This window comes from Musca domestica, unplaced genomic scaffold (assembly GCF_030504385.1).
Source record: "Musca domestica strain aabys unplaced genomic scaffold, Musca_domestica.polishedcontigs.V.1.1 138, whole genome shotgun sequence".
Taxonomy (NCBI): domain Eukaryota; kingdom Metazoa; phylum Arthropoda; class Insecta; order Diptera; family Muscidae; genus Musca; species Musca domestica.
In genome coordinates this window covers 56,269-80,898 of record NW_026712189.1, presented here as the reverse complement: position 1 = coordinate 80,898, position 24,630 = coordinate 56,269, and the positions used below count along the sequence as shown (strand labels likewise).

The window sequence follows — 24,630 nt, the reverse complement described above, 5'->3', positions numbered from 1 at the left end:
GAAGGAAAAAATCTAAATAAAATACAAGATTTGTCAAAAAAAAAAAAAGAGCTTGTCATCAATTACTTCAAAAGATAATTATGGGTTGTTTGAAGCCCTAAGTCCCCCCAAAATATGAGTTAAAATATGACTTCTCTCTGGCTTTTGTCTATTAATACTCAAAATCGTTTTTTTAATTATTTAAGACCCCAATAATTTCTCCTCCAATTTGAGTGGATTTTTGTTTGTGAGCATTTTTGAGTGTATTTTTTTTTGTTTGTTTGTTTGTCTGCCGAGAGCCAACGGCGGCAACCAGCCAACTAGCTGCTACCTAGCCAGCCTGCCTGCCATCCATACCAACAACCAGACATTTGAGGTGCTGCGAAGTGGATTTTTGTTAAATATATTTTCAATGCCGCAACATCGGTTAGTTTGGCCCGAAACCTCAACAAATTAACAAGTGAAATAAGGCACAAGAAAATAATACGAAAAAAAAAACAAACCAAAAATTAAATTTAATGTGGAAATAAAGAAAAGCCAAACTAACAAAAGTTCAGTTTTTGAAAAAAAGAACTCCCCTTGGAAAACTAAATTCACAAAAATACCGGGAGAAAAAAAATCATAATTAACACATTGTGTGACACCAATACACCAACAGCCAGCAAAAGATTGCGTAAAATTCCCCCTGAGGCCATCTCTCAACGACTAAAAACCAAAAAATAAATAATAAACAACTTCAAAAGTGAGTTTCAAATTAAGTAATCGTGTGTGTTGAAAAAAAAAAGAAACAGAAACACTGCAATAAAAAAACTTTATTACCTCACAAGACTTAATGAAGTAAAAAAAAAGCCAAAAAAAAGTGCCCTCATATTTTGTGGCTTAATTTTTTCCTTATTAATTTAGATAATACCCCAGCACTAATGATGACTTTTCATCATCATCGGCCACGATTTTTCTATGCAGACATCTTATGTTTCACTTTCACTTTCCGAAAAATTTTCCTACCCACCAGATGTTGCAGCACAAACTCGTCGTGGAAGAAGGAAAAAAAAAAAATACAGAAAAAACGCAAACAAACATAATGGGTTCCATTGGTTTGGTTTTTTTCCTTCTAAACCGGAAATATTTTTTTCTGTTCCTCCTCCACCTCTAAAAAGATTGACTTTTCCAGCTTCTGTAAGCCAGGTAGTTTGACGGTCGTTGGCTATCTGTCTGCATTTCAAATTTAAATATATCCACCATGGTTTTTTTTGTTGCTTAACCCTAAATCATTTATTTTTTTTTGTCATGCTCTTTTGAATTCGAATAGCGGTTTTGAATGCGTTTCGTTTGTAGTTGAATTAATCCAAAGAAATACAGAAAAAAAAATTTGAAACAAAGTTCCTCCCACTGTTTTCTGCTCCATTTCTTTGATAATGCTATCGTGTTGAATTGAAAATGAAAGTAAAGTAGGGGTAATTATAGGTTTCAAATGACCATATTTTTGAAGTGGAATGTAAATAAGACATACAATTTTTGTTTTTTTTTTTTGGACAACGGTAGTCTGACAGGGCTCAAAATGTTTTTATCAGATAGATTTTGAATAAAAACCATATTTTATGTTTTTGTGTGAGTTTTGAATCAGGAATATTGTCGCAAAATTTCATGTTTAAAAAAAATATTTTTTCAGTTGTAAGTTCATGAATATTCCCGCAAAATTATTTCCACTCCAAAAAGTTTTTAACCTGGTCCTTCTTTTAGCACAAATACATTATTCATGATCATAGAATTATGGAATATCTTCTATTATTCAGATAATATTGGAAATAATAATAATAGGGAATAAAAATAATAGGGAAGAATCCGAATAGAATTTAGAATCGTATTGTTTTGATTTTATTAAAAAATAAATAAACCATCCCATTCTAATTTCTTGAAAAAATGAGTTAAAAAGCATCCGTCATCTTTGCCGACAGATCTATACCCTAAGCCTATATCAGTTTATTAAATACATTTTAACTTACGTTGTGATTATTTAAAATATTGACCCTTTATGAAGGAGTTACCGAAGGAGTGGGCCAATATTATCCACTCCTCAACTGAAATAAATCTGACATTAATAGTACAACGTGCCTGATTTGGACTATATCGATTACTTCATTCATGTGACACATGAAAATGGAAAATATTGAAATATGCTTGGGGTATCGGATATTGTGGACATAGTATTCCCATAGTATTGGAATGTTTAAAATTTGAAGAAAATCAGACATCAATTACCAATTTTTTGGGAATAATTGTTAACTATAATTTTAACCTTTTGTAGGGGAGGTACGAGAAGGTGTGAGCCGATAAATTCCATATTTACAGCAGATGTGTGGCTGTGAAAGATATGTAGATATACAAAGCTTGAAATGAATCTCTGACTTGCTTCGCAGGTTATGAGAGACATAAGTATTGAAAATGACCCTTTATGGGGGAGTTACCAGAAGGTGTGAACCTATATCTATCACCTTAGCCGAAATATTGGAATTTGTGAAATTTGAAGAGAATCGGATTCTTATTTTACATTTTATAAGGAAAAAATATTCAAAGTATTTACTAGTTGTGGTGAAGGTACCAGAAGGTGTAGTCCGATATATTCCATTTTCACACCAGGTCTTTGAGTTATCAAAAAACAATATAAAAATATGGGAATGTGTGAAATTTGAATCTGATGTTTTTTATGAGATTCATGGCTATTCAAAATGTTGACCCCGTGAATCGATATCTACCATCTGCTCCGCAGATATTTTATTGAAATAAAAATAAAAAAATAGAGAAATATTGGAATATGTGAAATTTTAGCATAAAAAATGAGATATAATTATTCAAAATTCTGTCCCTTTGTGGGGGAGGTACCAGACGCAGTGGACCGATATTGTCCATCTCCGAATTCGATCTAAGTTTGACATTAATATAACGATGCACCAAGTCTGGATCAAATCAGACAATTCCTTCAGGACATACAGGCGGACGAACGGATACCCCTAGAGCGACTCTAACTGTCCTGAAACGGATTTGGTCCAAAGGGTTCTATGTCTGAAACCGTTATTTCGATGAAGCGCGTTTTGGGTGTATCAAATGATATATACCCTTTTTAGCCGTATGGCTGAAGGTAAAAAAAGCCAAGGCCTTCAAAAATATTTTTAGAAAATATTCCCGAAAATTCAAAAAAAAAAAAATATTTATTAAAAATTCACGAGTTTTATATATCTTTCAAAAAAAATTATTAAAAATGTGCGATTTATGGATTAAAAAATATTCGTAAAAATTCGACGATTTATAGACCATATTCCCCTCAAAATCAAGATCACGATTTACAGTCGGAAATTCCTTGTAATAGCCGAGAAGTCCTTAGAAATTATTTTAAAAATGCCATGGAAATGTTTTTTTTTTGGAATGCCCTTGATAGCATCTTAAAAAATCCTCGATTTATTTTCAAAAAAAAAAAAAAAATATTTTTAAAAATATCTTTAAAAAGTCCACGAATTGTGGATGAAAAGACCTAGAAGAATATATTGCGAATCTTAAAATCCTTATTTTTATGAAACTATATGTCCAAGGGTATGATTAGTTAAAACAATTAAAAAAGCAGCCGGGCGAACTTTGAATACCTTCCACCATTTGGAACGAATTTTGAAATTTTCAAAAAAATAAAATCCGTTAAAAATTCTTTTAAAATCTTAAAAATACCGAATATAGCACGTCTTTACGAAAAAGTGGATCTGCATAGGCAACTTTTGTCAAAAGTCATTACAATATTCAAATACGAAATATGAAAAAAATCCGGTGAATAATGTACCTAAAATCATCAAAGCAGCCGAGGCGAACTTTAAATGCCTTCCACCATTTGGAAAGAGTTTTGAAATTTTCAAAAAATGAAATCCATTAAAAATTCTGTTAAAATCTTAGAAATACCGAATATAGCACGTCTTTACGAAAAAGTGGATCTGCATAGGCAACTTTTGTCAAAAGCCATTACAATATTCAAATACGAAATATGAAAAAAATACGGTGAATAATGTACCTAAAATCATCAAAATACCGAATATATGGGACGTATCGTTATATGAGGGATATACATGGTTTTGAATTGTTGTTCACAGAAGTAGGAAAATGATGAGAGATTATCAAATTCAGTACCTCCTCAATTCCATAGTGCAATATCACAAAACTGAAATGCTATTTAAAATATTAATCCCAATCATCTAAAAAAAAAAAACTTTCCAATACATATTATGTTATGTGTTGTTATTGTTTCTTTGTTTATTCATATACTTTTCTTCAATAGCTATTTATTTTCAGAACTTCAATTAGTCAAACTCAAAATAGAATATTTTGAACATGAATCATTTATTTGTTTACCAATTGTTTCTTAAAGCACTTCATAAGACCTAAAATAAACACAGTACTATTTTGTCTGGAGGATTACGGATTTTTTTTGTCTGTCTTGTTTGTTTATAAAACAATTTAAGATATTTGAAAAAAAAAAAAACACACACACACATTTTTACGTCAAAACAGCTCAATTAATAAGATAGAAAAGAGCTATCTCATTGTTTTGTTACAAATCTAGCTGTTTGACAAATTTTCCATTGTCACTGATTGAATATTCGTATTTGAAATTATTATGGCAAGATGGTAAGAGGGATGTGAAGAGGGAGCCTTCAGATTTCGGGTAGGGAATAACTATTTTTTATTTTTTTGTTATTTTTTTTAATTTATTTTATAATTAAATTAAAAAACAAAACTGATTCAAAAGCCATAAATCAAACAGCCTATTTTTCAACTAAACACATTAAAAAAATGTATTCATTTATTCATGTCTGTGCAAACACAATGTTTTTGTCTGGACCGACAAATTACTTTAGGCTCAGGCGTTTATTTAGATGGCAAATGCATAAAAAATTAAGATTTTTGTAGTATAATTTTTTTCTCTCTCACTCTCTTTTTTCCAAATATCTCTCCCTACATCTATCTCTCTCCTTCAATCAACAAATTAGCTGGTGTAATATTTTTTTTTGGTTTGTTGACAACAATTGTATTTGACGTTGACCATCAGTTTTGCTTTACTTGCACTTCCCTACCTCCCTCCCTCTCTCTAGCCAATAAAAAGGCCTTTTGGTAAATAAATTAAAAATGTAAAGCTCATCACGTTCAGGGTTAAATACACATGCTCGACAGTTACACAAAGGCAAAATCGAACCTGACAATACCCAGAAATACAACAACAAATATAATGCAATCTAAACATTATGGGTCACACTGCATGGTGTGTAACCTAACCTTGATGTATTTTTTATTGACACTGATCTAATTCGAATTGTTCGAGAGAGAGAGAGAGGGGAATGAGCAGCCAACTCTTTCTGGAAGAGGTTGAAGTAATGCCCATGTCATCATACATGAATGAGAAAACGTGCAATTAGTCATATTGACATGGAGATTATTGGAGTGGTGCAATTATGAGGGGTACACAGGAAACTAACCAGAAAAGGATATTCAAAGGACTTTTTGGTAAATCAAGCGAGTATTTTGAATTTTTGAGAGTGTTTTTCAAATATGGTTAATGCAATACAAATATGGAGATTTAAACGGATTTTAACAGGATGTTCAATCCAATGGTGTTATGTATAAGAGTGCGGCATTTCGAAAGGAATATTTTACGAATATTCAATGTAATTTTTAAAGCATTTCTCAAGGATTTAACAATATTTTAACGCAATATTTTAAGGATATACAATGCTTTATTAAACGTTGGTTTTTGAAGGAATTTTTCAGGAATATTTAATGGAATATAACCTTGGATTTTTCAAGGAATTGTAAAGTAATATTAAAATATACTTCTTTTTGGACTTTTTTTTAAGGACATAAAAGTGGACTTTTTAAGGAATTTTCGGGGAAATAAACGTGGACTTTTTTAAGAAATTTTTCCAGGACATAAAAGTGTACTTTTTAGGGAATCTTTGGACTTTTTAAGGAATTTTTCGAGGGAATAAAAGTGGACTTTTTAAAGAATTTTTCGAGGAAATAAACGTAGACTTTTATAAGGAATGTTTCGAGGACATAAAAGTGGACTTTTTAGGGAATCTTTCGAGGATATAAACGTGGACTTTTTAAGGACATAAACGTGGACTTTTTAAGGAATTTTTCGAGGACATAAAAGTAGACTTTTTAAAGAATTTGTCGAGGACATAGACGTGAACTTTTTAAGGAATTTTTCGAGGACATAAAAATGGAATTTTGACATGGACTTTTTAAGGAATTTTCCGAGGACATAAAAGTGGAATTTTTACATAGACTTTAAAAGGAATGTAAAAGGAAGAGCATAAACCTAGACTCTTATGATACTTTTTTAAGCATTTTTAGTGGACATGGACATTTTAAAGATTCTTGGTGTAATTTTTTCAAGAGATCTAAACGTATACTCCTCAGGAAGTTTTCAAGGATACAAACGTCAAAATGTTTTTCACAAATATAAAGGTGAATTGTAAGAACAATTTTAATGAATTATCAAGAGTATGACCGTCTGGTTTTTAAGAAAGTTTTTAAGGATATAATCATAGATTTTTTTAAAAAATTTTAAGAATATAAACGTGGTTTCTTAATTATTTCTCATATAAAGACTTATTTTGTTACATGCCTTTCTCAAGGATATAAACGTGGACTCTTAAGAAATGTTTCAAGGTTTTTTTTTTAAGAAATTGCATGGATGTTTAAAGAAAATTCCTTAAAAAAAAAAAAACTGTAAATTTAAGGACTTTTCAAAATAATGAACGTGGATATTTTTGAAGAATTTCTCCAGGATATTAACGTGGAATTTTAAGGCCAGTTCGAAGATATAAACGAGAACTTTTAAAAAGAATTTCTTTGTGATATCAACGTGGACTCTCTCAGTCAATTTCTCATGTGACATAAATGGGGAATTTTGAAAAAAAAATATCAAAGACTGAAACTATAATTTTTAAAAATTCGCAAGGATGTCCCAATAGCAATGTCCCAATAATATAAATTGACATTTTTACTTTTTTAATAAAAACGTTGCCTTTTATTAAACAAGCTTCTGAAGTAAATAAATGTTGTTTTTAGGTGGTTTCTTAAAGTTGTAATGTGGGCTTTGCAAGGGATATAAACTTGGATTTAAAAGAGATTTTTGAAGGTATAAAAGTTAACTTTTCAATTGACGTTATCTCAGATGATTTAGCCTTAAATGACTGAACAATGAGGAGGACTCTTTACATCGTGAATTTTGTAGATGTGAACTTGTGAATTTCGTAGATGTTTAGCCTCCAGCAAATGTTTGTTAAATAAGGATAATTTTTCGAAGACTCTTTATAAATCGTGAATTTTGTAGATCTTTGTGAATGAATCTCATATTTTCAAAGTTATTTCACTTTCGAGAGAGTTTTTTTTTTAAATATAGTTTTTAAAGACTCTAATAGTGGATTTTTTGATTTTTTTCAAAATATCTTTATTTTTGCGGATCTATTAAAAACAGGGTTACTTGTCAAGGATTCTTTATCGGAATTTTATAGATAGATATTTTTAAAACATATTTATTTTTTTAAAGAGCCCTTTGCGAGTTTTTAGATATTTTTCTCTAAGTCTCTTTTCAATAGTGGATTTTTCAGAAATCTCTATAATTATGGATTTATTTAAAATACTTAAAATATTTTTAATAATTATAGATTTTTGAATATAAATACTCCATGTAGGCTTTATAATCGGGGAAAATATTTTATATAAATGTTTTTCAAGAACCTATTATAATTGTGAATTTTCATAAAATGTGTCATATCGAATCCTCTCCCACTTTATTTTTAAGAATTTGCAACAAAAATAAACCCATTGTAAATGTAAGTTTAATAATCTTTGTCTTCAAAAGTTTGCATTTATGATTTTTCAAAGAAAAATTCAAAACGCCAGACATCTTTTTTATTTAAACCAAAAAATATTAAGCCCGCCACTCATTCAATTCTTCGTTCATTATTATGCAAACATGTGTGAAATGATGTAATAATGTGTATAAAAAAAATATTGGTTTTAGTTTATTGACTTCTTTCAAGTTTTGTTGTGTTTCATTTTTTTTTGTGGTATACATTCATGAGACTGCCGTCCTCATATAAATAATAGCAAACAATCTCAATACCAACGACAACAACAACAAAGACAACCATGACGAGACAAAGAAAAAAAAACTATGCATACCAATAAAAGCCAATCGTCGTTCAGCGGTGGTAATTCTCAAGGCTAATAAGAAATTGTAAAACAGAAAATAAAAACCAAAAAATATATCAACTGCACTCTACAAAAGACTTAAGCAACGAACACGTTTTTTTCGTGCACTTTAATTTGAATGGAAAGACTTAAGACACAAACTTGGCTGTCATACTCTCACAGTTTGCCCATGTGTAACAGTTGGATGAGTAAAACCGGAAGAGGTAAAGAGTGTGAGAGCGAGTGAGAGTTCAATGAAATTATGATGACGACGACTCCCACTCTCATTTTGTAATTAGCCAATTGTTGTGGGGTTTATGCTGTCAACTTTTGCGGTAATTGTTAGGAGTTTAAATAGGAAAATGCAACTGAAAAAGACGACCCCTAAGGTTTTACAAGTCACGTTTAAGCTCTTGAAAATAACTTTTCCACAAGAAAAAAAAAAAAAAAAATTAGCCCATTGCTTCAAAATGGAAAAAATTAAAAAAAAAGCCAAGTTAATATTTTCTATATTTAAAAAAAAAAACAAAATCTTTTTAAAATTTTAAAAAATCACTTTCACGGATAACTTTTGAAATTCAAGTGGATTTTTTGTACGAAACCATTATAGATACCGATTTTAAAAGTTCAAAGAACTTTAAAAAAAAAATAAGTTAAAAAAAATACTTTAAAAACCTGTTAAAATAGCTGTGTTTATGATTTTCTTTTAAGTGCTATTAAATGGATGGAACTTCAAGATTTTTTTTTAATTTTCCGTTAAAATTTTCCATGTTTTACACCCTCACCTTGAAAAGAAGGGTGTACTTGCTTATAATATCCCTAAATATTCGTCGTAAACGCCATAAAGTACATGTATTCATGATCAGCATAAAATTCTAAGTCGATTTAAAGATGCCCGTCAGCCCGTCTCTCTGTTGAAACCACGATACAGCCCACATTTGTATTGTGTCTAGGATGGTTGGTATTGAAAATGAGATATATCGGGTATTATGACGATGTTTTCCACATTTTTTTTTACGGATTTGACTAAAACTTAGTATTTTTACGTCGTAATGGGTTCTTGTTCCGAAACATTGTATATGTAGGTCCACGTTTTTGTATAACTCCCATATTACAGTACCTCCCGATATTCGGTATTTTGATGATTTTTTCTAGGAATTTTCTTAATAATTAGTATTTGTAGGTCATAATGGGTTCTAGATCCTGTGGCGGAACATAGTATGTATAAGCCCACGTTTTTGTATAGCCCCCATATAACGGTTCCTCCTAATATTCGACATTTTGATGATTTTTGCCACATTTTTCCACGGATTTGTCAAAATTTTTGTAAAATTTGTAGTTCGTAATGGATTCAAGCTCCTGTGGCGCAAGATAGTATGTATAGGTCCACATTTTCGTATAGCCTCCACATAATGATACCTCCCGATATTCAGTATTTTGAAGATTTTTGACACATTTCTCACGGATTTGTCCAAAAATTGGTATTTATACTTCATAATGGGTTCTAGTTCCGAGGGTAGAAAATTTTCCTGTAGCGCACATATAACGATACCCGCCGATATTCGGTATATTGATAATTCTAGTCTTATTTACCCACGAAATTGTTTAAAATTTGATTTTTAAGAAAATTTAGTAGATGACAATCCTTGAAGTATAAAATTGTCTATAGAGTTTTCCGTTTTGGTATGGCCCCCCATATAACGGGCTCGCCCACTTTCTTGTTTCTTTGAAAAGTTTTACAGCATTATCCAAGCGGTATTACTGGTATTTTGTAGATTAAAGTGGAACACGTTTGAATTCGGATACTTTTATATAAAATGTTTTTCTTTACCCAAAGGTGGAGGGTTTTAAAAGTTCGGCCCGGCCGAACTTAATGTTTTTTACTTGTTTTTTTTTATAAAGTTAATATATTATCTCTGAAGTATTTTTATACCCTACACCACAAGGTGGTCAGGGTATTATGTCTTTGTGCATTTGTTTGTAACAGGCAAAAGGAAACGAGATAGACCCATAGTTCCTTTTGATGATCTGCATAGAATCACTTTCTGAGTTGATTTATGCATGTCAGTCCGTCTATCCGTCCGTCCGTCCGTCTGTCCATGTATTCTTGTGAACAAAATGCAGGTCGCATTTATTATCCGATTGAGATGAAATTTTGCAAACAACATTTGTTTGGCCCAAGGACGAACCCTATTGAAATTGGAGATAATCGGTAAAAATTTAGATATAGCTCCCATATATATCTTCGTCCGATTTGCCTTTTATTGTGCACCAAACGTGTAATATCAGCCCGAATAGTATGGAATTTTGCACATACAACCAAATTAGGCCTGAAAATAAGTATGCCAAATTTTATCGAAATCGGTTCAGATATAGCTGTAGCTCCCATATATATTGTTCATCCGATTTGTTATTTTTGTCCTCCGCAGCCGTAATATGCACTCTGTAACAACAATATTTGGGGAAATATATCAAATGTAGCTCAGAAATACCTTTGCTAAATTTTATCGAGATCGGTTCAGATTTGGATATAGCTCCCATATATAACTTCATCCGATTTACCATTAATGTGCACCAAACGTCTAATATTTGTCCAAATGGAATGGAATTTGGCACATACGACCGAATTGAGTCTAGAAGGTAGTATGCCAAATTTGGTGAAGATCGGTTCAGATATAGTTATAGCTCCCATATATATTGTTCATCCGATTTATTGTATTTGTTACCCACAGCCGTAATATGCACTCCATAACAACGATATTCAGGGAAATATATCAAATACAGATCAGAAATATCTTTGCCAAATTTTATCGAGATCGGTTCAGATTTGGATATAGTTCCCATATATATTTTTATCCGATTTCAAATTAATTTCGCACCAAATGGGCAATACAAGTCCGAATTTAAAAGATACAAATGCTTCGGCATATTAAGTCCTTTGAATTTTAAATCATAATTATAATCATAGGGTGTATGATTGAATTCTCCCATAAAAACTTTTAAGCATTAAGTGGAGCTCAACTAAATTAGCAAAGTGGTGTAGGGTATCATAAAATCGGCCCCGCCCGACTTTAGGACTTTCTTTACTGGTTTTAAATTAAATTTAACAACTCAATTTAGGGGATCGTGGTAAATTCCCTTAAACGAAGTCTTATAAAATCTATATTTAATGATCCAAAAAACCGTAGTATTTTAAAAATAACCCACCCTAACATTACAAAATAACGCCTAAAATTCAAGAAAATGACAAGCAAAACAAACAAGCAGCAGACAAATCAAGGTTAATATATGATAAAATTATGCAAAAAAATAATAAAATATGTGATATACCTCCCTGCGATTAAAGTCAGACAATTTGCAAAAAATACCAATTAAAGATATTAAAAAAAAACTGATTAAAATTATTGCCCAAAAAGTCGACAACAAAAAAAAAAGAGGAAAATAAACAAAAAAATAAATTAGCACAAGGGAAACCATTCACACAAAAAAGCTGAATATTATTGGCCATATTGAAGACGTATAACAAAAGTCAATACGCATTTAACCCAATTAAAGCGCATGGGTACCCTGATTCTGTAATCAACTAAAAAATGAACGACCTTCACACATCTTCAGCTGTTATGGTACGCCGCCATGAGCTTTTGTGTTTGTATGAGCGTTGTTGTTGTTTTTTCCTTTTTTTGGTATAGCACAACTATTTTTGGTCACTGTGGATTGTCCACACATTGCCTTATCTTGCGGTTTCGTTTTGGTTTGGATGACAAGTTATTTTTTCAACATTTTGTTTTTCATTTCAAACTGACAGTTTAGCTTTGGGGGATTTTTCTACTCCAATTTGCCAAATTACTGTCGAATCACCTTACCTTAGTTATCGCTCAAAAGAAATAAAGCAAAGCCATCGTTACATCATGTCCTAGAAAAGGGTGTCTGTGCCTCTTTTTTTGACAGGGGATAATGTCTCTGAGCAAAGAGCGTAGCATTGAGTACATGAGTTGTTAAAATAAAAACACTCATTTGAGATGTATGCTCAAAGGCCACATTATGGAAACATTCTGACTGGGTTATTGATCGCATGATGTTATTTTTAACTCAAACTAGTTTGGAATTAAAACTGGCTGAAAATCAAATATTTAAAGAGAATATTTAAAATTTTGGAATATTTAATGCGACTATTTAAAGAATTTTTAGAACTTATATTCTGTTTATAGCTATGCTATAAAAATGAAATATTTATAAAATAAGTGACTTTATAGGATTTGCAAACATTGTTTTTTTAATCGTGGATTGTTTAATATTTTTTTATTTCGCTGATTTTTAAAAGTATTAATTCATATTTTTCATTATCATAGCTTTTTAATTTTCAAAATAATAAAAATTGTTGTCATAAACGTTGGTTTCGGTTTAAGAATATTAGAAAAAGTGAATTTTTATGAATATTAATATGTACAGGGTGAGATAAAAAAACTGCAACAAAGTCAAACGTCATATTTACATTTTTTTTTAAATTTTATTGAATGAAAGCAAAAAATGTCGGAAATAGCATCAAATTTTAGAATAAGTTTAGATTTGTTCGAATTTGTCACCTTTGGCACGAATTATGGCCTACAAACGGCCAATGAAACCGTCACACGCTGCCCGAATGTTGTTCTGCGGCATTTTGGCCCATTCCCGGCAAAGCGCTTGCTTGAGGTGATCCACACTTTTTATTTTTTTTTAGCGATAACCTTGTTTTCCAAAATACTGCAGATCATTGGCCATTGTGCGCTAGAAATGAAGCGAGGAACCTCATTTTGTAACCATTCTTGGTTGGCGCGTGCTGAGTGGGATGGTGCTGAGTCCTGTTGGAATGTCCAAGGTTTGCGGCCAAAATGTTTGCGTTCCCAAGGCTTTAATGCACCCTCCAGAATATTTTCGCCATAATATTCGGCATTTATTCTGTGCCACGGTCGATTAATACGAGCGGAGAGCGACCATCGGCTGTTATGGCGGCCCACACCATAACCATGACCGGCTCTTGAGTTCTGGTGGCCAATCGAAGGTGCACATTTTCAGCTGGCCCCTTTGGCAAGTAAACACGATCATTTTGTTTGTTTACAAACTGTTGGACAACGAATGTTTTCTCATCGGAGAAAGCCAAATTCGGCAGTTCACCACTTTCGGCCTAGCGAAGCAACTCTTTAGACCTTTTGAGTCTATTTTCTTTCTATTGCGGAGTAATTTCTTGCATTTTTTGGAATTTAAATGGCTTTTCCCCGAGCTCATTTTTCAATATTTGCCGAATGGAATATTGCGATATGCTCAGCTCACAAGCCATTTTTCGGCAACTGCGACGCGTATCACGGTAACGAGCGTTGGTACGAGACACAAAAGATTTATTCACATTTAAATGCTGGAGTGCTCTAACGAAAGCCCCATGTGGTTTTCTAGCCAAATATAAAGAAATCACACTATCACACTTGAATTCCATCATGAATAACTTTTTTTCTGGAAAATTCTCACCAAAATGCTTTTGTATGATTGTAAACAATATAATGAGCTGTCACTGGAATAATTTTAATAGCTGTCGGACGAGTGGCTTAGTAATGACAGCAATCTTGTTGCAGTTTTTCATCTCACCCTGATGTTTAATTGTTTTCATAAATATTTGTTTTTGTTAAGGAATATAAAAAAAACATCTCAAGAAAATCTATTTTTATAAAAATAATCATAAAAAATTGTCCATTATAGAAAATACTCATAGAAATTCAGGTCAAAATAATATTCTTAATAAATCTACGACTATAAAAAATATGTATATATAAATATTTTTTATAGTCGTAAATTTATTAAAAAAATTATTTTGACTTGAATTTCTATGAGTATTTTCTATAATGGACAATTTTTTATGAATATTTTTATAAAAATAGATTTCTTTGAATTTTTTTTCTAAAAAACTAAATTTATTTGAATATTTTTAATAACAGAACAGTGTTGGCTTGTTTGTTCGTGATACCGTAGTAGGTATTCCCTGCCTTCCCCCTGGTAAACATTACCATCGTTCTTCACTAATAAACAAACGTTGTTTTTTTAAAAACAACAATAAAGCGATAAAGCCTGATCATTTTGCAACAACAAAATATTTTTAAAAACGTTATTGTTTTTATTGTAATCGTGGAGTTTTTAAAAAATATTTTTTTTTTAATCATTGATTTTAAGAATATTTTTCATAATGAAATTTTCTCTCTGATACCATATTTAAATCAGAAATTTGGTAAAAACTTGAAAAATTGGCATATCCAACTAATTCGAATTCAAGATACCCATTTAAATTAACCTCGTTGTGACCTCTTTTGTTTACCTAAAATTAATTAATAACTAATTTGTTCATGATTTTATCCAAAATGTGTTTCTCACAAAAGACATCCATCAAACAATACAAATTAACCAATCCCATATTCCATATAGCCAACCACGAATGCATTTTGCAATGACCTTCATCTATTTGACATTCGCTCCGACACGAAACATTAACCTACATTTTTGATTATCTTTTCTCATCTTTAACATAAAGTTCGCCGGTTCAAACAAAGCCCCCCCCCAATGAACCATAATCAAAAGACTAGTTTGAGGCAGTTATGTTTCGAACCCCTGATGGTATTAGTCAGCTACCTACGCGCTGGGGTATGAATTTTTTTTTTAACATTTTTCGTATGCAAATGGTCATTAAACTTGTTTGTTTTGTTACTTGTCTAAATCAGTTCAATACTTTGAGCTTTAAAAGGGCAAGGGCAACCTATATTTTCAAGTTCAAATCTTGTTACATATTTTTCAAATGTAACACGTGATTTGGCATGTATTTTGCAAATAAATAACATCGATCATTTTCGTGTGGGAGCACGTGAAACGTTTGAATCTTCGGCGTAAATAGTTACTATTTCAAATATTCAAGAATTTCTGCAACAGTGTCTGTGTATTTGTCAGTTTTACATGCAAATTGGCAAATAGAACGTGCTTAATAACCTTGTGGCTTGGCAGACATCACAAAAAAAAAAAAACATATTTGAAATTCAGAAAATATTTCTGTTATTTGCATTTCTGACTTTCAATTAAAGTCGAATAAAAAAGCATGGAAAATTATGAATGAAAATCTACTTGTTAAGTCATGGAACTCTTTCGGTTTGCGTTGTGAAAAGTTGAATTACAATCTATTTTTTTAATTTTATATTAAAACATGCATAAAACTATTTATCATAATTATGGGAGATACATTTTAATCAACATTTTCGATTTGAAACTATACTTTCTGAGAAATACAATCAGGTGGAGAGACATGCTAGAGAGACTTCAAACATGTTTGAAGTATAAAAATGTCTATTGTCTCTGAAGTAGTTTCGATTGAAATTAAATTAAAAATTTTAAAAAAATATCAGTCGGTCTTGACGACAGATGTATACCCTCAGCCAATGTTCGATTATTTAAATATATTTTGACTTCTGTGACGATTATTCGAATGCTTGACCCTCCATGGAGTAGGTTCCGAAGGAATGGGCCAATATTGACCCTTTCGTATCGGACCTAATTAAGTATTATAAAAATATTGCGACGTGCCAGGTTTGGTCTATATTTTGGTTACTTCCTTCACTTTGTATAAGATATGTGATTGTTTTTATAAAAATGTTAAAATGTGCGTGAGGTACAAGATATAGTCGGCCGAAGTATTCCATTTTCGTATACAGATGAAAATATTGGTGTGGGCAAAATTACAAGAAAATCGAATATTTATATCCAATTTTATGCGAAATCAAAAAATTCATATTCATCTCAGGTTTGTAAGAGAAATATTTAGATATATCAAGTTGTAAAGATTTTTTTCGCAAGTTATGATAGAAAAAAGTTGCGACTCTTTGTGGGTGAGGCACCAGAAGGGGATCGCAGATTTATATCATCTTCACAGTAGAGCTTGTGTTAGCAAAAATGTATGTATGTGTGAAATTTGAAGGGGGTTGGAGCCTCATTTGGCTTTCTTTGAGTGTTTTGTTTTTCAAAATCTTGCTAATTTCGAGTTTTATGAGCTTCATAGATATTCAAAATTTTGACCGTTTTTGGGGGAGGTACCAGAAGGAATGGACCAACATATTCCATCTTCACAGCATATCTTGTGTTAGTAAAAATTATGGGATGTGTGAAATATGGAGAGAATCGGATGCTTACTTTGGATTTTATAATCGTTTTGGTTATTCGAAACTTTGGCGGGGGAGGTACCAGAAGGAATGGCCCGATCTCTACCATTTTTATAACAGATCTTGTGTTGATAGAAATATTGATATGTGCCAGTTCTAAATGGAATCGGAAGTTAATTTCGCATTTTATGAGCTTCATGGATACTCAAAATTTTTACCCTTTGTGGGGGAGGAAGGAATGGACTAATTATTTCCATGTTAACACCAGACCTTGGGTTAATAGAAATATTGTGATCTGTGTAATTTGAAGACAATCGGGCACTTTTTTTATAAGAGTTATAATTATTCAAAATGTTGACCCTTTATGCGGGAAGTATTTAATGGAGTGGATCGATATTGTCCATTTTCGCACCTGACCTAGCGCTGATGCAGATATAAGGATTTGCAAAGTTTGAGCAAAATTGGATTATCCTTTATCTTTCTGTGCAGAAAAACATTTTTTCTTTGAAAATTTCGATCTTTTATGGGCGAAATCGATCTAAGTTCGATAATAATATTACGATGTATCAAGTTTGGACTAAATCGGATACTCCCTTCGAGAGTTATGGTGCGCACCAACCAGACGGACTGAGAGACTGACGTCGCTAGATCGACTCCAAATGTCTTGAAACGGATTTGGTCCAAAGAGACTTAGAGTCTAAAACCATTATTTCGATGAGGCACGATTTGGCCGTATCAAATGATATAAACTCTCTCTCTAGCCATATGGCTGAGGGTATATGCATAACTGTTTATGGGAGAAACATTTTAGATTTGAAATACTTTTTGAGAAACAGAGAGAGAGAGAGACATGGTAGAGAGACCTCAAACATGTTTGAAGTATAAAAATGTCTATTATTTCTGAGCTTTTAATTTTTTTTTGATTCATATTAAATTAAAATTATAATATTAATTTTCCATTTTTGCTTCTACCATATTCTAGTGTTGGAAACCGAAGTCATGCAACAACACAACTTGTCCGGCCCCAAGGATGGCGAGGAGTTCGATCCCTATGTCTGTAGTCTAAGTCCCGAACTGAAGGCGGTGGCCAAAGAGGAACTACACGAAGACGACAACATTCGCAAGCAGGCCTTGGCTCAGTTCCGTGAATGGATTTCCAAACATCCACACATTAAAAAATGTCGCACCGATACAATTTTCCTTTTGCGTTTCTTGCGCACCAAGAAATTCTCCGTGCCGGCGGCTTGTGAAATGTTGGAACGTTATTTGACCATTCGCCAGCTGTTCCCCCATTGGTTTAGCAAATTGGATATTGAAGATCCGGCTATGAGTGAAATTTTCGATAATGGTTATTTGGTACCGCTGCCACAGCGCGATGAACATGGACGTCAAATTATTTTCTCAGTGGCGGCCAAATTTGATCCCTACAAGTATACATCGGTGCAAATGGCCCGTATTCATTCGCTAATCTGTGAGGCCCTGCTGGACGATGAAGATTCCCAGGTGGCTGGCTATGTTTATGTCAACGATGAGAGTGGCATGAATATGGGTTTTGTGAGCCTATGGTCTCTCACCGATTTGAGAAGTATTTTGAAATGTATTCAGAACTCGACACCTATGCGTCACAAGGAAACCCATTTCCTGAACATACCTCACTATGCCAACAGAATTATTGAGTTGGCAGTATCGATGTTGAGTGATAAGCTGAAAAAGAGAATTATTGTAAGTTCATATTTGAAGGCTTTTTTTCCGAAAATATTTTGTTAATTCTTCGTTTTTCCCCTTTAGGTCCACAAAAGCATTGATGCCTTGAAGAGCAAAATTGATCCCTCAATCTTACCCAAAGAATATGGCGGCACCGTACCCATGGCCGATATGATCAAGGAATTCAAGGTGAAGCTGCAACAAAAACGTGCTGCCATTTTGGCTTTGGATGACATGCAAATCGAAATCACAAAAGATGCTGCCAGTTTTGCCGGCAATGATGTGGGAGAAATTGATTCAGGCGTTGTGGGCAGTTTTAGAAAACTAGAGGTCGATTAAGCGACGCCAGCATCCAAACACAGGCTTCCAATCTCAGTAACAAATCGCAACAATCCTTAAATGTGTTTTTAATTTTATAAAAATATCTTCATTATTATTATGATAATTATTATTGTTAATAGTATTAAGTTTTTATCTCATTTATGTATGTATTTTATGTGTGTTTGATTTAATTATGTACACTCAAGTATAGGATATTTTAAATTGGAGATGTTTGAAAAAAAAAGAGAAATTTGTGATAAGTAAAAGCCTTCACTAACCTCGTCCATTATTCTCTCCATCCAAGCCCAGAAAACTAACATCCATTCGAATGATATTTAAAATATTTTATATATTTGCTTTTCATAATTTATGAAACATAATTTGTAAGCAAATCTTTTGTTGTTCTATATTATGTTTTTATTATTTTTTTTTATTTTATTATTATTTTTTAATTTTTTATTTTCGGCCAACAACAACAAACGAGATCGAAAATTTACAAAAACAAAAAAAAAAATATATTTTTTTTGTTTTATTTATTCTTACTTTTATATTTTATTTTCAAGTTTACTTGTCTTGTCGTTTTAATGTAGTATAATAATTTAATAGTAATTAATAAATATTAAAATAAATGTTTTAAAAAATAAAATCTGTTGAAAATCTAAAGAAAACATAGATTTTGTAGATATGTGAAATTTGGGGTTTAATAAAAGAAGTATGGGAACCCTGGGTCCCTTCTGTCTTATATAAAACATTTTAAAATGTCACTGACCGATTATCTCTTCAATTCACATACAAAACGGCTACGCTCTTGTCACTTGTAAGGTCACCTTTTATGGATTAATGCGAGAAAATGTAGGGTATTTGAAAATCCGGATTGGAATTTTGTAGATATGATGAATTTGGGGTTCAATCAAAGAAGTGTGAGAGACCTAGGTCCATTCCGTCATATATAAAAAAATTAAAATATCTATCTAGTCAAAACGGCTAGCATCTTGGCATCCAGGTCAATATTTCTAGGTCAATGCGGGAAAAAGTAGTGTTTTTGGAAACTTTTACTAACAGAAACGAACAACTGCGTTATTGAGGCCAAATTCTATACTCTCTTGAATTTTCATTTAAAGGTCGATAATAATTTTTAAAGAATATTTTTAAAAAAGGAACACAAGAAAACAGTTTTTTATAAAAAATATATATTTTTTCAGGGACCAAAAGGTGTATTTCCAAAGAATATTTTTTTTAAAGGATTAATGCAAAACGTGGATTAAAAAAAATTTAAGGACTAAAAACGTGGTTTATTAAAAAAATTTTTGAAGGATTTAAAAAAAACTAGGAACAAAGTAAAACGTGAATTTTTTAAAGAAAAATTGTCAAGGACCAAAAATGTGGATTTTTAAGAAACAATTTTTAAGGATTAAAGCAAAACGTAGAATTTAAAAAAAATATTTTTAAGGATTAATGCAAAACGTGGATTTAATAAAAAATATTTTTTTAAGGATTAAAACTAATTTTATTTAATTATCAAAAACGTGGATTTAATAAAAACTATTTTTTGCAGGATTAAAACAAATTTTATTTAAAGACCAAAAACTAGTTTTTGCAGTATTAAACAAATTTTATTTAAGGACCAAAAACGTGGATTTAATAAAAACTATTTTTTGCAGGATTAAAACAAATTTTATTTAAAGACCAAAAACTAGTTTTTGCAGTATTAAAACAAATTTTATTTAAGGACCAAAAACGTGGATTTAAAAAAAACTTTTTTTTTGAAAGGATTAAAAAATTTGCTTTGAGGACCAAAAACGTGGGCTTAATAAAAAATATTTCTGCAAGGATTTTTTAAAGATTTTTTTTTCGAGGACCAAAAACTAGGTTTTTCTAAAAAATATGTTTCCAAGGATTATTTAAAAAATATTTTTGCAAGGACCAAAACGAGGATTTTTTAAAGAAAGAATTTTCAAGGATTAATGTAAAAAGTTGAATTAAAAAAAAATTAATGACCAAAAACGTGGATTTTTTGAAGAATATTTTTTCATTGACCAAAAACGTAGATTGTTAAAAAATATTTTTTCCATTAAAGGACATTTTTCAAGGACCAAAAAGTGAATTTAAAAGAGACTATTCTTTCGAGGACCAAAAATGTGAAAGAATATTTTTTCAAGGACCAAAAAAGTGGGCTTAATGAAAAATATTTGTTAAAGAATTTTTTTGATGACCAAGCACCTGGACTTAATAAAGAATATTTTTCAAGGGCCAAAAACATGGATTTAATAATAAAGAACATTTTTTAAAGCAACATTTTTTGAGGACCCGAAGATTTAATTAAAAAAAATATATTTTCAAGAATTTTTTAAAGTCATTTTTTTTTCGAGGACCTGATGCTTGGGTTTTCTAAAAAATATTTTTCCAAAATTTTTTTTTTAAATATTTTTTCAAGGACCAAAAAACGGGATAATTCTGGAATCTGTAACACTTCGGATAAGTTGGCATGAAACTTGCGCCTTTGTTTAAAAATCCAACAAAAATCCTTGAAATGCCTGCTAAGAGCGAACTAAAAATGCCTTAAGGGGCGTAATATTCTAATATGGTTATTAGAGAGCGTGGGATTATGGTTATTTAGAAATTTTAAATAAAATTATTCCAATTACTATAAATTGGAAATGGGGGTCTCTGCTGTTGCCTTGAAAATTTGAAAATTAAAGGATACTAATATATTCGAAATATTGCCATATAGTCATCAAATAATGGGTAAAGTTATGATTCAGAAGTATTGCGTTAAGGATGCTCAATGTTTTTCGCAAGCATAGTAGGCTCCCCAAAGCCAACCGAAATCTATGCGAACCTGAACCCAAATACTTTCGAACCGACAACAGCACAAATACATTGAATTACGAACAGTTCACTCGATAATCTCCAAGCCGATAATTGGAATGCTTGCGAACAACGAGAAACTCACCTATTTACTTCCCAGTCGACAATAACTCAAACACTATCCAACCGATAGTAATCTGATTATTTCCGAGGCGATCACAACAGAAACACTTTTGAGCCGAGAGAAATTCACCCAACTACGTCTAAGCCGTCGGGCAAACATATCCGAGTAACAGAAGATATATTTCACACTTAATTTTCTGCCATTTTATCTCTGAACGTTAACACAATCTCAATAAATAATAGCCATTGAATTAATGTGACATAAAGCCTAAAAGTATGCTAAACATTTAGTGTTTTGATGGAGTTTAAATTCATTAAAAGCTCAATATCTTTACACAACAACTGGTTATAACGTAATACACACATCGTACTGCAGATATTGATTAAAAAATGCTTTTATTGTCCATTTCGTATCGGACCTAAATAAATATGATATAAATATTGCGACGTGACAGATTTGGACCATATTGGTTACTTCCTTCACTTTATATGAGATATGTGAAAATTTTTAGAAAATGTAAAAAATGTGCGTGACGTAGCAGATATAGTCGACCGAAGTATTCCATTTTCATACTCCATCTAATCCAGATAAAAATATTGGTATAGGCAAAATTACAAGAAAATCGAACATTTTTATGCGATATCATAAATTCAACATTCATCTCAGATTTCTGGTGAGAGAATATTTTAGACATATCGAGTTGTAAAGAGTCGCTGTTCGCAAGTTATGTCATATATAAATATTGAAAATTGTGACAATCTGCGGAACGTGTTCGCAGATATCTATCATCTTCACAACAGATCTTGCGTTAGCAAAAATGTTTGTACGTGTGAAAATTGCAGAGAGTTGGTTGTTTATATCGATTTCATTGAGCGTTTTATTTTTCAAAATGTTGAACCCTATGTGTGGAATATGCCAGAAAAAATGGTCCGATATCTACCATTTTTATAACAGATCATGTGTTGATGGGAATATTGAGATATACCAAGTCTGAATGGAATCGGATGTAAATTTCGCATTTTATGAGCTTCGTGGATATTAAAAATTTTGACCCTTTGTAGGGGAGGTACCAAAAGGAGTGGAAATATCTCCAAGCAAATCTTGTGTTAGTAAAAATAATGAGATGTGTGAAATCTCAAGAGAACCGGATATTTATTTTGGATTTTATGATCGTTTTGGCTATTCAAAACTTTGACCCTTTATGGGGAAGGTACCAGAAGAAATGGCCCGATCTCAACCATCTTTAGAACATATCTTGTGTTGATGGAAATATTGAGATGTGCCAAGTCTGAGTGGGATCGAATGTTAATTTTGCGCTTTATGAGCTTCATGGATAATACAAATTTCGACAAATTTTGTGTTAAGTACCAGATGGAGTGGACTGATATATTCCATCTTCACACCAGACTTTGGGTTAATAAAAATATTGTGATGTATGAAATTTGAAGATAAAAATTTTTAAGAGATATAATGTTTTAAAATTTTGACCCTTTGTGGGGGCGGTACTTGATGGAGTGTATCGATATTGTCCATATTCGCACTTGGCCTAGCACTGATACAAATATTAGGATTTGAAAAGTTAGAGCAAAGTCGGATGATCCTTTTTATACCCTACAACACTATGTGTTGGGGGTATTATAAGTTTGATTGGGCCAAGAATTATGTAACACCTCGAAATATTGATTTCCCACATAAGAAAGTATACATGGATCTTCCTATCTCGCCGAGTTGAGTCGATCTAGCTATGTATGTCCGTCCGTCCGTCTGTCCATGTTAATTTGTAATCACTCTACAGGTCGCAATTATGGCCCGATCTTCACGAAATTTAGAATGGAGGTGGGGCTAGGGTCAGAATAGAACCCTATTTCTTTTGGAGGTCATCGCCAAATGTTTAGGGATTGAAATGGACCAAATATTGAAAAAATGTCGGATTTTGCAGTAGCTATACAGGTCGCAATTATAGACCAATCGACCCGGAACTTTGCATGTAGCTAGAGTTTAGGGCGAGGAAGAAGCCTACCAATTTGGGTGGTCATCGGATAATATTTAGCGGGTAAAATAGACCATATCTTTTTCGTTGAAAAAATTCAAAATTTTTCATTAAACCGCGAATATTTTATATCCCGGCGAACTCACAAAGCCATGACAAGGTTACTTCTGACCTTTACAGTGATGTTAACATTCAACAAATCGCATATATAGCAAAATATGTGCGATATATATGTCTATCAAAGAAGATATGCTTGAAAGATCTCTTATATGTCGAGAACGGCTGAACTGATTTCGACAGTTCTCATTAATTCAGAATGGTCTCTTGGCAGGAAAGAAAAAACGTCAAAAAAAATCGTATAAAAATATCTCTCTAAAGATGAAAATTTTGATTTTGTAAAATTTTCTCATATTTTTTTTTTAATTTTGTCATATTTTTGGCATATTTTCATTTTGAATTAAACATTTGGTAATATTTCTACAGCTAACAAAACTAAGTAGTTAGGATAACAGGATATCATATACAGATCGCATTTATGGCCCGATCCTTACGAAATTTTGTATGGGTATAAAATGAGGGTCAGAATAGAAGCCTACTCTTTTTGGAGATGACCGTCATATATTTAGGGGTTGAAATGGACCAAAAAACTGCAAAATTGTCAGCAGGTCGTAATTATCGCCCGATCCTCACGCACATTTGAATGGGGGTTACCGGACATTGCAAAAACCAAGCAGTTTTGGATGGCCATCCAAAAATATTCAATGTGCGAAATAGTTTGCCAACTTTTCTTGACAAGATACGAAAATGTCCATTCCAGTGACTTTTTGGAGAATTCACAAATACAGGAAAGACGCACTTCCGACTATTTCGTTGAAGAATATAGTCAAATGTCTGTATCTCATATAGATGCATTTCAGTCAAAAACCAATAATAAATGTTAATATTTGGCCACTTCTGAGAGATTATAGGTCTTTTGAAAATATTGGTTTCAGATCTAGGAAGACCATTTACGTGCAAAATCTACCAATAAATTGGAAATGAGTTGCTGTTATTTGAAACCTGATGGTTTTCTTTTATTATTTGTCACAATATCTTGTGGAATTCTTTCGAGTTTCTCGCCTATATAAACTGTATCGTTTATTATAGTGTTGTAGGGTATTCAATGGTCGGCCCCGCTTGACTGTAGCCTTTGCTTACTTGTTATTTATGTGCTGTAAAATATTTTAGTCAGAATTTCAAGTAAAACTTCGTCTAATTCGGTTTTTTTGTTACTTTCGATTATGTTGTTAATCAAAACATGACTCCAACAT

At 32.0% G+C, this 24,630-nt stretch overlaps 1 protein-coding gene across 1 annotated transcript; it reads left to right on the top strand.

Moving 5' to 3' along the window:
- Positions 1 to 384: 384 nt before the first annotated feature.
- On the top strand, positions 385 to 19,044 carry LOC131801015 (clavesin-1-like). Its single transcript, XM_059118937.1, has 3 exons — positions 385 to 721; positions 17,356 to 18,095; positions 18,162 to 19,044. Coding segments are annotated over exons 1-3 (996 nt in total). The 5' UTR covers positions 385 to 720; the 3' UTR covers positions 18,417 to 19,044.
- The last annotated feature ends 5,586 nt before the right edge of the window (positions 19,045 to 24,630 follow it).